The 13,719-nt window shown below is 38.5% G+C and overlaps 1 protein-coding gene and 1 long non-coding RNA gene across 2 annotated transcripts; both read left to right on the top strand.

Annotated features, from left to right (window-relative positions):
* Window positions 1-1,776: 1,776 nt before the first annotated feature.
* LOC131230494 (uncharacterized) lies at window positions 1,777-2,486 on the top strand. The gene has a single exon (XM_058226414.1). It carries the CDS (start codon window positions 1,824-1,826, stop codon window positions 2,328-2,330), a length of 507 nt encoding a protein of 168 aa, XP_058082397.1. The 5' UTR covers window positions 1,777-1,823; the 3' UTR covers window positions 2,331-2,486.
* A 6,436-nt stretch (window positions 2,487-8,922) lies between these two features.
* On the top strand, window positions 8,923-12,225 carry LOC131230489 (uncharacterized). Its single transcript, XR_009164035.1, has 3 exons — window positions 8,923-9,041; window positions 11,864-11,951; window positions 12,053-12,225. It is a non-coding gene; the product is annotated as an uncharacterized LOC131230489 (long non-coding RNA).
* The last annotated feature ends 1,494 nt before the right edge of the window (window positions 12,226-13,719 follow it).

Below are 13,719 nucleotides of genomic sequence, written 5' to 3'. Positions count from 1 at the left end.
ACAACAAGAGATTAAATCTAAGAGTTGGAATAATTGATGACTTTATCTAAAAAATGGAAAGTGTTTTTTATAGACTGTTATTTTGGACATATAGCAATTAAATGATCATGGAGTACTTCTTGAAGAGACACTCATGTACGATCTTTAAGACATCAATACTCATTCACAGCAAAAAATAATATTTTATGAAAGGACATGATCATTTGTCCTATGGCAATTATTTTTGTGCCTACATTATAAAATTGTTGTCACATGTACCACAAATCCTAATCATCATAATTGCCCGATGGCACAGGTGCAAAATCTTAGGTGCAAAAGGGTCATACCTCAAGGTGGACCTTTGTTCAATTCAAGTTGCATAATAGTTTAGATATGTTTGAACCATGTGCCGTAAAAACTTAGGTTCTTTTGGCTCCTTTTGACATCCGTCCAAGCAACCCAATAGCCCACGTCATGCGAGGGTAGACCGTCTTTATGAAGATTTAAACAATGGTTCAAGAAGTAAAAACTTATTCCCTTATCATTTGGACATCCACTCTTTTTATAATAAAAAAAATTCATAATCATTATATTTATTTACTTACTAAGAATAAACTTTTTTAAAAAACAATATATATATTTTTATTATAAAAGCACAATAAAAATTGTCAGAACACATGCTTAGTAATTGTATGCTGGAGATCCACAAAATCAACCTAGTAACTTGAAAGTTAAAGGAGACATAATTGAAAGGGAGAAAAGTTCCTTAAAAGATCAAATACCATATAAACAATTGCAAGATCAGGTGAAATGACCCGCACTAGACCCAAGGATTTCATTGTTATATACATAAACACAACAAATACTTGACTATGTTTGAAATTCAAATAATTCAAATGTAAACAGACTATCCATCCCAAGGCATTCCGGCTAATACATTAAAATGCTATATCTTAAAAGAAAGGTTGTGAACATGGTCCAAAAAAACAAAAAACCCATATACTTAATTAATCATTATTTTAAGTCCGTTTTAATGCTATTCAAATTGGCTAAAAATTACTTTATTTTCAGACGGTCTATACCAGCCCATTTATAAATTTTGAGTCAACCTATTGTACTGGACGTCCTTGTTATTGGGTTGGGTCAAATGACACATCAGGTGGACCCCACCCATTTGGATCCCTACTTCCATTCCAAGATTTCAAACCACGGTGGCAATGGCATTTCAGTAAATTTTAATTCCCAGCCTAGTCTTTTTAGGCATTCTGCTCGTCCTGAACCAACCTGCCCTTTTCCCTCTTTAAAATACTGTAAGGACCACCGACCTCCAGCTAGGCTCTTCGTTCCCACCAATCAAATCCGCGTGAAATTTTACAAGGAGATTCGCGCGAGGAACGACGTGAGGATGAAATTCCCTTCATGACAGCTAACTATGGACAGGAGTACACTATCTGATCCGTTCATCTGATTGGATATTCCTTCTGCAAACCACTTGTCAAAATTAAAGATGGCCCACTTGTTATTTTTTCTACAAATACCAACTGATATGTACCATCCCCTCCTTTTATCTAACCATCCATTTTTATATTGAAATTGTGGTCCATTTAAGTATAAGAAAATTCTTATAGTTTCCATCACCTAATGGACGTCTCGGATCCTACACATGTGTTACAAGTAAGCAGATATTCTAATTTCCACCTGTTTCAACCTCTTCACGTGTGAATCTCTCTACTGTTTCCTGTCCGCGTATTAGAAACGCTTTTTCAGTACCATATAAAGGGTCCCAAAACCCCGCCACACCATTCATTCCATTCACTCCAAAACCCTCCAAAAACCCTGCAAAAATGCCGAAGAAAAAGCCCCAAATCCTCAAAAAGGCCATGAATCTCCTCACAATCTCCATTCCAATTCACAAACTGAGAAAACCCATCAACACAAATCTCCTCTTATTCAAAAAGACCCGAAAAATCAAGCACCTGAACCTGCTAAAACACCACAACTACTACATTGGAGCATACCAGTTCTCTCCTCCAAGCACTCCTCTTTTAAATAAAACTCCATTCAAGAAGGGAAGCCGCGGGAAGCTCTATTCCATGTTCTTGCTCTGCAGCTGTTCTGGCAATTCGAGCGGAGGAGGAGAAAAAGAAGAGGAAGAGGAAGATGGGTATGAATCAGAAGATCCAACGGTCGATGTTGGAAGAGAAACCGAGGCGTTGGATTCAGAGGGAGAAGGCGAATCGGTGGATAGGAGGGCGGAGAAGTTCATAGAAAGATTTTATGAAGAGATAAGAATCCAAAGGCAGGAGTCGGTTATCCAATACATGGAGATGCTGAATAGAGGCTGTGGCTGAGCTTGGAAGTCGTTTTTCTGCTATATACACAGAGATTGTGTGTATTTGCTTTTGTTGCTGTTGTTTCGTTCTGTTTTCTCTCTGCAGGAGTATTTTTTATAGGCTGTAGAGAAGAGTCTTGGAATGGGTAGGGTAATGTTTGTAATTTGCTGCTCTGTCAATAAGAAATTAGTTTGATTGAGTATATGTGGTGTTGTTCCCTTTTCTTTTGTTTTTTTTTTTTTTTTTTTTTTTGTGTGTGTGTGTCTGTGTGGAATTGAAGTCCTGATGCAAGTTGCTCACATTTCCTTGCGGGTGGGGACCATGGTCCGGTGATCCTGACCATTGGTTTTATGATATCAAATCCAGATGGGTGAGTTTTGGATCAAACTAGTATTTTTGTTTCAATCATGAGACTCTTTATCCCTCATATTTCATATAGTGTGGTTCACTAAAGCTTTGGATATGCCCTATGATTAGGCTTGTGCCTTATAATTAGCTCATAAAACATATGAATGGAGTGAATATTATGAATACGTCATAGAAGAAAAAATTAGCAATGTAGACGAGCCGTACAACGCCCTTTTTTTAATCGCTGCCCGAAAACTTATCTGACCAAAGGCGATTGTTAGGGTATGAACGCTAGTTTTCTTTACAAAAATACTCCTGCTTGTTAAGATAAAGCAGCTGGAAGAAGCATACTCCTGCTTGTTAAGATAAAGCAGCGGGAAGAAACAGGGATATTTTCGTTTTTATAGGTTCGTTCGTATGACTATAGTCTACTTTGGTACTTAAGATTTTGTTCGGGTCCAATGATAAAATATGGGTAGCACGTTGGGTCTATATGATGCAAAAGCCCATCATAGAAGGATAGCTTAGGGCCGCAAGTAATCCACGTATATAAAAATCAACCAATCTATAATTTAGGTGGGACACACCAAAGGAAACAATATGGATAAAATTATTGGATCTATGCCCTTAAAAATCAAGGCAAATTTTGTCCATTGGTGAAGTAAATGTGACATTGATGATTTTGACCATTGATCATGATAACTATGGATCTTAGGTGGTGGACAGTTAGAATTGTGCATTAGAAAACTAATGTAAACCTTGTCCATTGATGAAGTGGATGTTATAATGATGGTCTTAATTCTAAATGTGACTTGAGATTAGATGGAACTCTTAGTGACTAAGGGAGAGTTGTGGTCGTCCATTAACTATTGTTCCATGATCACCTAGTAACCAGTAGAAAAAACTTGTGATTGTTGTCATAATTATGGTGGTGGATATTTTGTATGAAAGGACCAACGGCGTCTTAGGATTGAAGGTCTCCACCATCGGTTACAATGACTGGCCTATATACATTGCCCTACTAACAAAAGAGTGTTGGTGTGCCATGATTGAAGACTTCTGGGTGGACTTGTTGGAAGTGGAGATTAAAATTTTAAATCAAGAGGTCCTTTATGCTTAGATTATAATTGACTTGAGGAAACATTGAATCTAATTAATCTTTAGATCTAAGAATGTGTGGGAGTTCATTAGGGATTCAGGTTATGTCTTGATGATATATATATGGTTTGGTTTGCGCCGCAAGGTTATTATGTAGCTAATGAAAGGGAGTGTAATGAGGTACATTTATCAAGGTTTGTGAGACTTACATAACCTTACTTATGGCTAGATCTTAGGTTTTAAATGCCCATCAACTGATTTTCGTAAGGCCCAACACTCAAAAGATTTTGTAAATATTTTCAACAGTTAAATTTTAAATTTAATATTAAAAATATTTTCATTATACTCGATGATAATTTAAAGATCTAGATTTGGAGATCTAGCACTTGATTTTTAATGAATGACTATGATAGAATAAGGATTGGATTAATTATTGGTGTATTATAATTAGTTTATAATTAATTATAAAATTATATAATCTTGATGCAATAGTGTATATAAAAAACTGTAAAGTGATAAAGTATTATAATTAGTTTATAAAATCTTAGCTCTTCATAACTTGAGCTTAAAATTTTAGAATTTTGAATAAGGCCAATTGACAACCCGATCCAACACAGTTCAAAATTGGAGCTGATACCTACCCAAGCCCAGCCTGTTGACAGCCCTAATATTCAGCCAGGTTAGCTAAAATTCATCTCCACATGTTGCAATAAGATACACTGGGACTTTAGTTGTTGGATGCGGGCCATTTTCAATGATCCAGTCCATTTATATAGTGGGCCTCACCATGGATGGAGACAACCCAAAAACAGTCCCTGATTGACATGCCTCAACCCTCTGATTGTTCAAGTGAGTGCCACACGTGTGTGTCCTTTGGATTTGGACCGCTGTACTTTTTTATTTCCTTGTAAAAGTTTTAGTTGACTGATCATAGAGTGTTTGTCCATGGCATGTTTACAGTGTGACCCACCTAGTGGATGGCCCGTATCTCTCACATGTGTGTTGTCTGTCTAGATCAATCACACGGGGCTGCCGTTGAATCACCAGCCATTTCAAAATAAAGCCCATGTTTTAATTTTTACAAGTTCTCTTTTGGTTTTTAAAAGGTAACTTTCTGGTGTTGTTTTCTCATTTTTTTTCTTGTGAAAAGGTTGATTTCCACATGCAAAGTTGGTTGGAATTGGAGAAGAGTCAGATGCTGAGGTGGCACAACCCATGTTCTAGATTCTATGCTAGATGGGCCATATGGAAACTTACATTAAACTGATGATCTAACCATCAATATATTTAAATGAAAGAAGATTTTCAATGGTCCACTTTCAACTTCGAAAATTAAGTTGAAGAAAATCACTGAAGTGTGATTATGGAACCATGACTACATTTTTATATAGGTCATGTTCCAATGAGTCGATTTAGGAAGGCCCAATGACAATGTGGCCTGAGGGACCGTCAATCTAGATTGTCCAATCATGGCCCAATGATAATGTTGCGTGTGGATCGTCAATCTGCATCGTTCAATCATGGCCCCATTTAGGGGAGGCAATAGACCGGGCTGCCTGACCTTGGGCGGTCAGGATGGGGCCCTGAACTTGGCTAAGGGCCTTAAAATCTTAGGTTCGACTTCTGGGCTGGGCCAAGTAGGACCAAGGATGAATGGCCTGGTCCAATCATCAAGTGGGCCAAAAGTATATGAAGAGAATGGATGGTTTGAAGATTGCGTAGTTCCCACTTACCATACATCTGTAGGTTAATGAAAGTATGACATCCGTTGAATCTGGATCATATTTCAATGATCCAAACCATTGATAGGATGGGATTTGTAACTGATGAAAGATCATAAATAAATAAAAATAAAAATCTTAGATTGAACTGTTTAAAACATTTGATCATCGAATTGTTTTCCTAGGGAAGGCCAGCCCTCACACCATAGGGTTAGAGTTTTAAGGACTGGGGCTGGGCCACCGAGGTGGGTGGGACTCCTGACTGGGGATCACAGTGATGTATTTGCCTTAAATCCACACTGTCCAACCATTTTGACAGATCAATTTAGGACATGGTATCCAACATAAAGCTAACTCAAATCTTAGATGAGCTGATAAAATAGATGGACGGCATGGATATACAACATATATATCAAGGTGAGCCCCATGGTCAGGACATCACTGACTGAGTTGTTACCCTGGCCTCACCCAAAATGGCCCACCTTGATGTATATATTCTATATCCACTCTGTCCGTCCGTTTTTCTATATCATTTTAGAATATGAGCCCAAAAAATCCAATTATCGGGTGGACCATACTGTAGAAACATTGATGACTTATCATTATTGGGCCACAAAAGCTTTGGATCTAGCCGATATTTATTTTTCCCCATCCTCCAGGGTTTTGTGACCTTATCAACAGGTTGGATGGTGAAGTAAACATTATGGAAACATTACCGTTAGCCTTGGGAAGTTTTTAGTGGTAGTGTTCCATCACCACTGTTTCACCAGATAATTGGATCTTCTTCATTTTTAGGCTCATTCATTAAAATGATCTAGAAAAACGTATGGACGGCGTGGATATAAAATAAATATCAAGGCGGACCCACGGTAAGGGCCGCACCAAATCTGTTGCATGTTAATTTAACGTACAACTCTCTTTTTTCCCTCTAAATTTCACTTTTTATAACATCCAATCTGTCAAAGAGTTGGAAAATATCTTAAAGATCATATGTGACGAGATAAAGATGGTCTAATGGTCAGGACAGCTACACATTGGAAATCTATGCGCAGCCGATGGTTTGAATCAGTGTATTCGTGTGACCCACCTGATAATATGATTATTTCAATTTTATAATAAGATCATATTAATGATACGATAATCCCTTTTAACGGGTCCGATTTTCCACTGAAGTGATGAAAATTCAGAATTTATTTTTTTATTATAAGAAGTCGTATACAACTCTGTGTGATCATTTCTCATAACTAGTCAGACGACTTGTCTGAGACAAGGACGCGATCCCGGTTCGTGTGAGTAGATTGAAGAGGTAAATCTCGGCTCGTGTGAAGATGCGGAACTTGTGTGAGATACCTAATCCAATCATTCTGTTGGACCGACTGTAAGAATGACGTGTACCGTAAGTGAGACCAGTCCACTCACAAGTTGGGCCAGGTTCGTTCGAGGAAAATGGACGGTGATCAAGAATCACCAGCAGCCTATATCCGGAGTACACATGTGGCTCACATAACAACTGCATGCTTAGTCCATCTAGTGAGACAGTGTTGTTCGCAATGAGGTCCATAAGGTACACGGTCGGGATCTGTCACACATGTGCCAGTTTAACACGTGTGCTCTGTCATAGCGCGAATAGCATCAGCATTTATTATGAACCTGCCCTGTAATGGAAAGCTCTATTGGGCCAGTGCCACGTCAGTGTGACCGAAAGGAAACGGATTGGCTACTCCCCCTGCCACCAGCCTGGTGGCTGGTGGTCGGTGCTCTGTGGGCAGTATCATGATATATGTGTTTCATCCATTCCGTTCATCCATTTTTAAAGATTATTTCAGCACTTGATCCAAAAAATTAGAGGTATATAAATCTCAGGTGGTCCACACCACATGAAAACAATATTTATTGGATATTTACCATTAAAATCCTCCTAAGGCCCACTGTACTGTTTATTTGATATCCAATCTGTTGATTAGGTCATAAAGGCCCAGATTAAGGGTAAAAACAAAAATCATCTTGATCCAAAGCTTTTATGGTCCCCAAAATGTTTTTAATGGTCGACGCTCATTCAACACTGTTTCCTGTAATGTGGTCCACTTGAGATTTGGATATATCTCATTTTTGGTCTTATATTTTAAAATGATCTCTAAAAGTATATGGACAGCATGGATGAAACACATACATCATGGTGGGGCCCACAGAACACCGACCAGGGGGAGTAACCAATCGGTTTCCGACATAAACTCCGTCCCAACTCAATGTTTGGAAGGGAGTGATGCGGACACGGTTTCGGTACGACAAATTGCTACTGAAGTGACGTCACCAAGCTCTGTGGACCCCACCATGATACATGTTTTGTGCCCATATTGTCCATTCATTTGTAAAGATCTTTTTATGGCATGAGAAAGAATGAGATAGATCTAAAGTTCAAGTGGACCCCACCATAAAAAACAGTGAGGACAGTGACATCCACCGTTCAAAACTTATTAGGGGCACAGAAGTTTATCTCTATATTAATTTATGAATAGGTTGAATCTCAAAAAATACATCTAGTGAGCCTTATAAATGTTTCAAAGGTGGGTGTGACTGCTTCCATAGTTTTCCGTGGTAGGACCACTTGAACTTTAGATCTATGTCATTCTTTTTCTCATGCCATCAAACAATCTCTATGTATGATTAGACGATAGGGATACAACACATGTACCATAGTGAGTTTCACATGGCTTGGTTACTGACCTTGTCAGTATCTAATCCGCGTCCGGAGTTATGCAGCTACAAAACTCAAGTGGGCCACACCACAGAAAACGGCTGGAATTGAAACATCCATCGTTTAAAACTCCGTAAGCCTACTGTGATTTTTATACGCCATTCAATCTAATCATTGATGTGATTTCTACTAGGATGAGCCAAAAACACAGATATCAGCATCATCCAAAGCTCACTTTATATATATATATATATATATATATATATATATATATATATATATATATATATATATATATATATATATATATATGGGAAAAGGTACTATACGCTCGACCTTACCATAGCACTCCGTAAGGTCGAGCGCTGTCAACTTGCTAGCCGTCGGATGGAGAAGTTTGAAATCAACGGTGGGTGTCAAGGCGGAATTTCCCTGTGACAGACCGGTCGTTCCGGTTACATTGAATCCCAAACCCTGCAACCTTCTCTCCGTCGCCCTCAGTACCAGCCCCATCTCTCCCTCAATCCCTGCCATGAGCGACGACCGCGTGCAGCCCTCTCTCTCCACCACCAGCAACGTTCGCCTCCACCTCTGATTCGTGGCCACTTGTTAGTTTAAACATCAATCTCTCTCTCTCTCTCTCTCTCTCTCTCTCTCTCTCTCTCTCTCTCTCTCTCCCCCCCTCAATCGGTACCACAAGCCGCGTCCGCCTCCACCTCTCTCTCCCTCCTCTCCCTCAATCGGTACCGCCAGCCGCGACCGCCTCCACCTCTCTCTCCCTCATTCCCTACCACCACACCGTGCAGCCTCAGATTACAGGTAAGACCCCTACCACCACGCTGTGCAGCCTCGGATTGAGCCTTACAGGTAAGGCCCCTGTATTTTGGTTTTTTTTTTCCAGATTGAGATGCTCTGGATCATGTGTTTGATATATTTCTAGTGTTTGGACAATGACAATACACATGTTTTGGTGATTCCGCAATAATGCGGTCAAGCTTTTGTGACAAACGGAACTCTCCATAGCCATGGGCCGGGGTTCCAAGTTCCATTAACATCAACAAGAATAATTTGTATGCAGGTTTTTTTTTTTTTTCTGAATGTGGAATGGCTGCATGTTTTCTAATAACCATCAATTTTTAAAAATGAAGAATTTTCAATCATTAAGAATGTATATATATAAATTTTTTCCTGAAATTTCACAAAAACATCATAAATCAATAAATCAGGCCTCATCCATGTTTCAATTCATGTTTGGAGAGTAAGATTGCAAGTAATTAGGTAGAAATTTTGGAAAATTTCAAATTTCCCAAAATTTTCCTAAATCAGGCCACTTGCCCTCAAATCTCGAAATTGAAGGCTCAAAATCTTATTCTGGTTATTTGATGATCACACAATTATTGGATGTTTAAACTAACAAGTGGCCACGAATCAGAGGTTAGGTTATTCAACCAACCTGAATTACAAACACAATCAATAAACAATAGAATTGTAACTAAATTTCTGAGTTTAGTTCACTATCAATTTAGTTTAGAATACTGATTCTACTGAGACTGCATTTAGATACACAACTGATAAACACTCATCCAATCAATAAACGACCTTTTTCTAAGTATTTGGCTTAGTTCAGATTTCTATCAATTCGATTAAGCACACTGATTTCATAAGGATTCATTTGGAACTTCCTTTATGAAACCAAGTGGAATTGCAAACGCTCACCCAATTGAATTAGTTTGGTTGTTTCCACTTCCCTGAGTAATTAATGCAATTGAATTAGTTGGCACTGCCAGATGCAGCCTACTTTTGTAGAGCACTACATTTACAAGTTGAGATTTCTTTTTTACAGCAGCAAATTCATGAGTTCACTTTATTAAATCGGAGAAAATGGTCAATTGTACTTTTATTTTTTATTTTTTTACACACGCACTCACACCACACAGTGGAATTTCACCATAATGGGTGCTCAAACCCATGACAACAACCTGCTTAGCAGGTTCTAAGTATGCTGATTATCACCAAGTTTTCTTTAATTTTTGTTTTTTTGTTTTTTTTCAGATTTCTTTTTGATGGCCTTGTTTTTCTAGTTACTGAAAAAAAGTATTCATACTTCAAATTATGACCAAAAATTTGCTTGTAGTGTATCCAGTATCAATAGGAAATTTATTCCACTGGTTCCTTGTTTTCTTGCATTTTTTTATTCTGTCATTGGGTTCAGTTAGAAAAGTAGAATTAAAAGAGTGGGGTATGGCAAGAAAAATGGTGCAGTGTGGAAAGGTTGGAATACTGTGGTTGCATGTCACTGAAACATGACCATCCAACAGTTTTTCCCAAAAGATTGCATGTGCAGGACGTCCGAACCCGTGCAAAAGGTGGCTGTCGCACTGAAGATTACTTGGTGAAGATTCACTGGACACTGGGTGGCAAGATCTGTACGTTGGCATAGATCCCTGGTCATGCATTGATTTTATTGGTATGGCCCACCTATCAAATAAATCAGCTTGATTCTCGTACAAGGTAACCTTTATGTTGAGGTATAAGAATTACAGCCGCTGCTTTTATCCATGTCTGTCCAGCCACAACGTGGCGGCATTTGATTACACCACTGACCTTAATAAAAATGGGCCTAGTCGATAGGGTGAAACGGAAGGAGATTGGGGGGAGTGACCCCAACATCACCCAGCTAGATAGTGATGGGTGTTGTGGGCCCACCATGATGTGTTTGTTTTATATGCATGACATTTGTCTATTTGCTAACTTATTTTAAAGCATGTGTCTAAAAATAAAGTAAATCCAAAGCTAAAGTGGACCATACTAAAAAAATAACAGAATAATGACACTCACCATTGAAATCGTAGGAGGACCATTGTAATGTTTATTTGCCATCAAACCTGTTGATAAGGTCACCGTGGGAGGAAAAACACAGATACTACCTTGATCCAAAACTTTTGGGGCTCTTAAGAAGTTTTTAATAGTGGGTATTCAACCACCATATTTTCTTGTGGCATAGTTCACTTAACCTCTTCATCTGCTTTATTTTTTTAGCATCCCCTAAAATGAGCCGGATGAATGAATGCGTGTACGCAGAAAACACATACATCACAATAGCCCCGACACCATCTAGCCAGTCCATTTAATATACTTTCCTTATGAACATGCTTTAGATGAGTTCTATTTTTAATAGTGGCATGTCATCCAATCAAATGTTGTTATGTTCACCTCCACCATTTTTCTTGCCAACCACAGCTGTAGAAATAGCTGTCATTCACCCCCATCTGTTCACCTCCACCATATTGTAGACCATTCTCCTTGCTGTAGCTGATCTGGCTGCAGCTCCTATCAAAAGAGCTACAGCTAGTCTTCCCTCCAAGCATGTAAGCTCCATCTTTCATTTGATATGAATGGTGTGGATGATGGTGGTGGTGGTAGTGATGTATGGGAAACCTCTCATGGGTTTGTAAGATGCAGCTGGTAGCATTGAAAAGGTCTGGTGAGGCAGGCATCCCTGCAAGGCTTGTGGAGAGCTTCTCATTGTGCAGGTTGGCCAGTTTGCAAATTGCCTAATTGAGGCTAGAAATGAATTGCAGCATAAGTACGTGCCTATCATGTCGTTCAATGTGCTGACTTGCTCATGGGTTGCATTTTTGTTCTCTTCTATTTTTTACCCATTTCAAGTACTTTTTGTTTTTGTGCAGATCTGAGATCATTCAATGCAAGTTTACAATAACAAAGGCACTGCTATTCAAGGCTGACAGGTCATCGTTCAACCGCCTTTGTCAACAGGTTTGGGACATGTCTATTTTGCCTGACAACATGAGGCAATTGCTACTTCTAATACACACATTTCTTGATAGCCTCTGATATTGGTGTTTTGATATCTGCAGACCATGTACATGGATGGTATCCTCCAGTTTGCAGTTTGTGTCAACAGAACTGTGCTTCAGCGATCCAGACCATTGATACTATGGGCCCCCACTTTTGAAGGGCATATCTCGAAAACCATTCAGATGAGAAGACCCTTCCCAACCCAGTTGGATGATGAGGTTGTATGATGAACATATGGTGATGTTTGGCTTATCTCGAAATGAAAGTCCTTTAACAAGGCTATTGCTTTAGATAATTTTTATTTTATTTACAAAAAAAAAAAAAAAAAAAGCTGATTGGAAATTCACACAAATGAAGATTGCTTAGGTGATGTTCTTATCATGTATTACAACAAATTGGCCAAAACTGGGAGGGAAATACATCATATACAAATGCTTTCTTTACATTACAGCACACTTGTCTTTAGTTTTGGATTCCGGATTTGATGAAGAGCTATTGCTGCTCCTTGGCCCCTGCAAGAAACAAACATCTCTTATAAAAACAACACATTTGTGGTTACATTGCAGTGAAGTTACGTTCAATATGGGTGAGCGAAAGGATTCTTGCAGAATAATTCTACAACAGGCCTGAGATGGCTCTATGCTAGTAAGCGAAAAGAATAACACAGCCTGTAGCCCAAAGTAAAGCATGCATGTTACAACTCATGGTCATGCTAACATAACAAAGGATTTCTTGCATAGCAGCTTTGTATTGCAGCAGTAAGCATAGCAAATTAAGATGGCAATGTTCATTCCAGGCATCTTTCTTTGCAGATGAAACAACCAAGTAATGGTACATCTTTTAACATGGAAGCTTTAAAAAAAAATTTAATGAAAGGAAAAACAAAAGCAAAAGAGAGAGAGAGAGAGAGAGAGAGAGAGAGAGAACTTGACAGGCATCTCTACAAACCACTAAATGAATAAGCATATCCAATCACCACTTGCAACCTTGACTTAAGAAACACCTTCTGGAAAACTGCTTATTTACAAAATGTTAGTGGCTCACTATGTTCAACTTGTCCCGTTTTGGGATTTGATTCCCGATCACATGGATCTCATTTTGGCCAAAGTAAAATATCATTTTTCTAGAAATATGTATAGTTTAGAAATTTAAAGTGGTGACCCCCAACATATCATGTACATGGGGTCCACCACGGACGCCCAAAGGTGCCCTAAAAGTATGAAATCAAAAATACAATTTATGCAACAGATTGTATTAACTTATACTAACAGAGAAAGTGGAAAAAGCTACGGATAAAGGCCGCAGTACATTTGTAGCAATCCGTATCTACCCATAGGTCTTAAAGATATGGCTACGAATAAATGATACGGCTTAAATCCGTAGCTAGATTCTCCATAACTCAAAAGACATATAGCTACGGATTATATTTGTATTTAATCGTACGAATAGGCGGAGGTTAATAACAGCTACGGTTTCCAGATTAAAAGTGACGGTTAATAGCTATAGCTATAGTCTAAATTTTTTTTTTAGAAAGAAAAGAAAAGAAATTACAATAATGGCATTTCTTACCATTGTAGTACATGCCCTGATAGAAATTATAATAATGTCTCTCATATACTAACAATAACCAATTTCACTAAGAGATGAATGATATAGTTTTAGAAAAAGACAAGTTACCTAAAACCAAGGCTTTGACATAAGAGAAGCTGCCAGAAGTAGATTCTGG

Source organism: Magnolia sinica, chromosome 2, assembly GCF_029962835.1.
Source record: "Magnolia sinica isolate HGM2019 chromosome 2, MsV1, whole genome shotgun sequence".
Classification (NCBI taxonomy): Eukaryota; Viridiplantae; Streptophyta; class Magnoliopsida; order Magnoliales; family Magnoliaceae; genus Magnolia; species Magnolia sinica.
The sequence above is the reverse complement of the archived record's forward strand: the minus strand, read 5'-3'. Positions and strand labels throughout refer to the sequence as shown.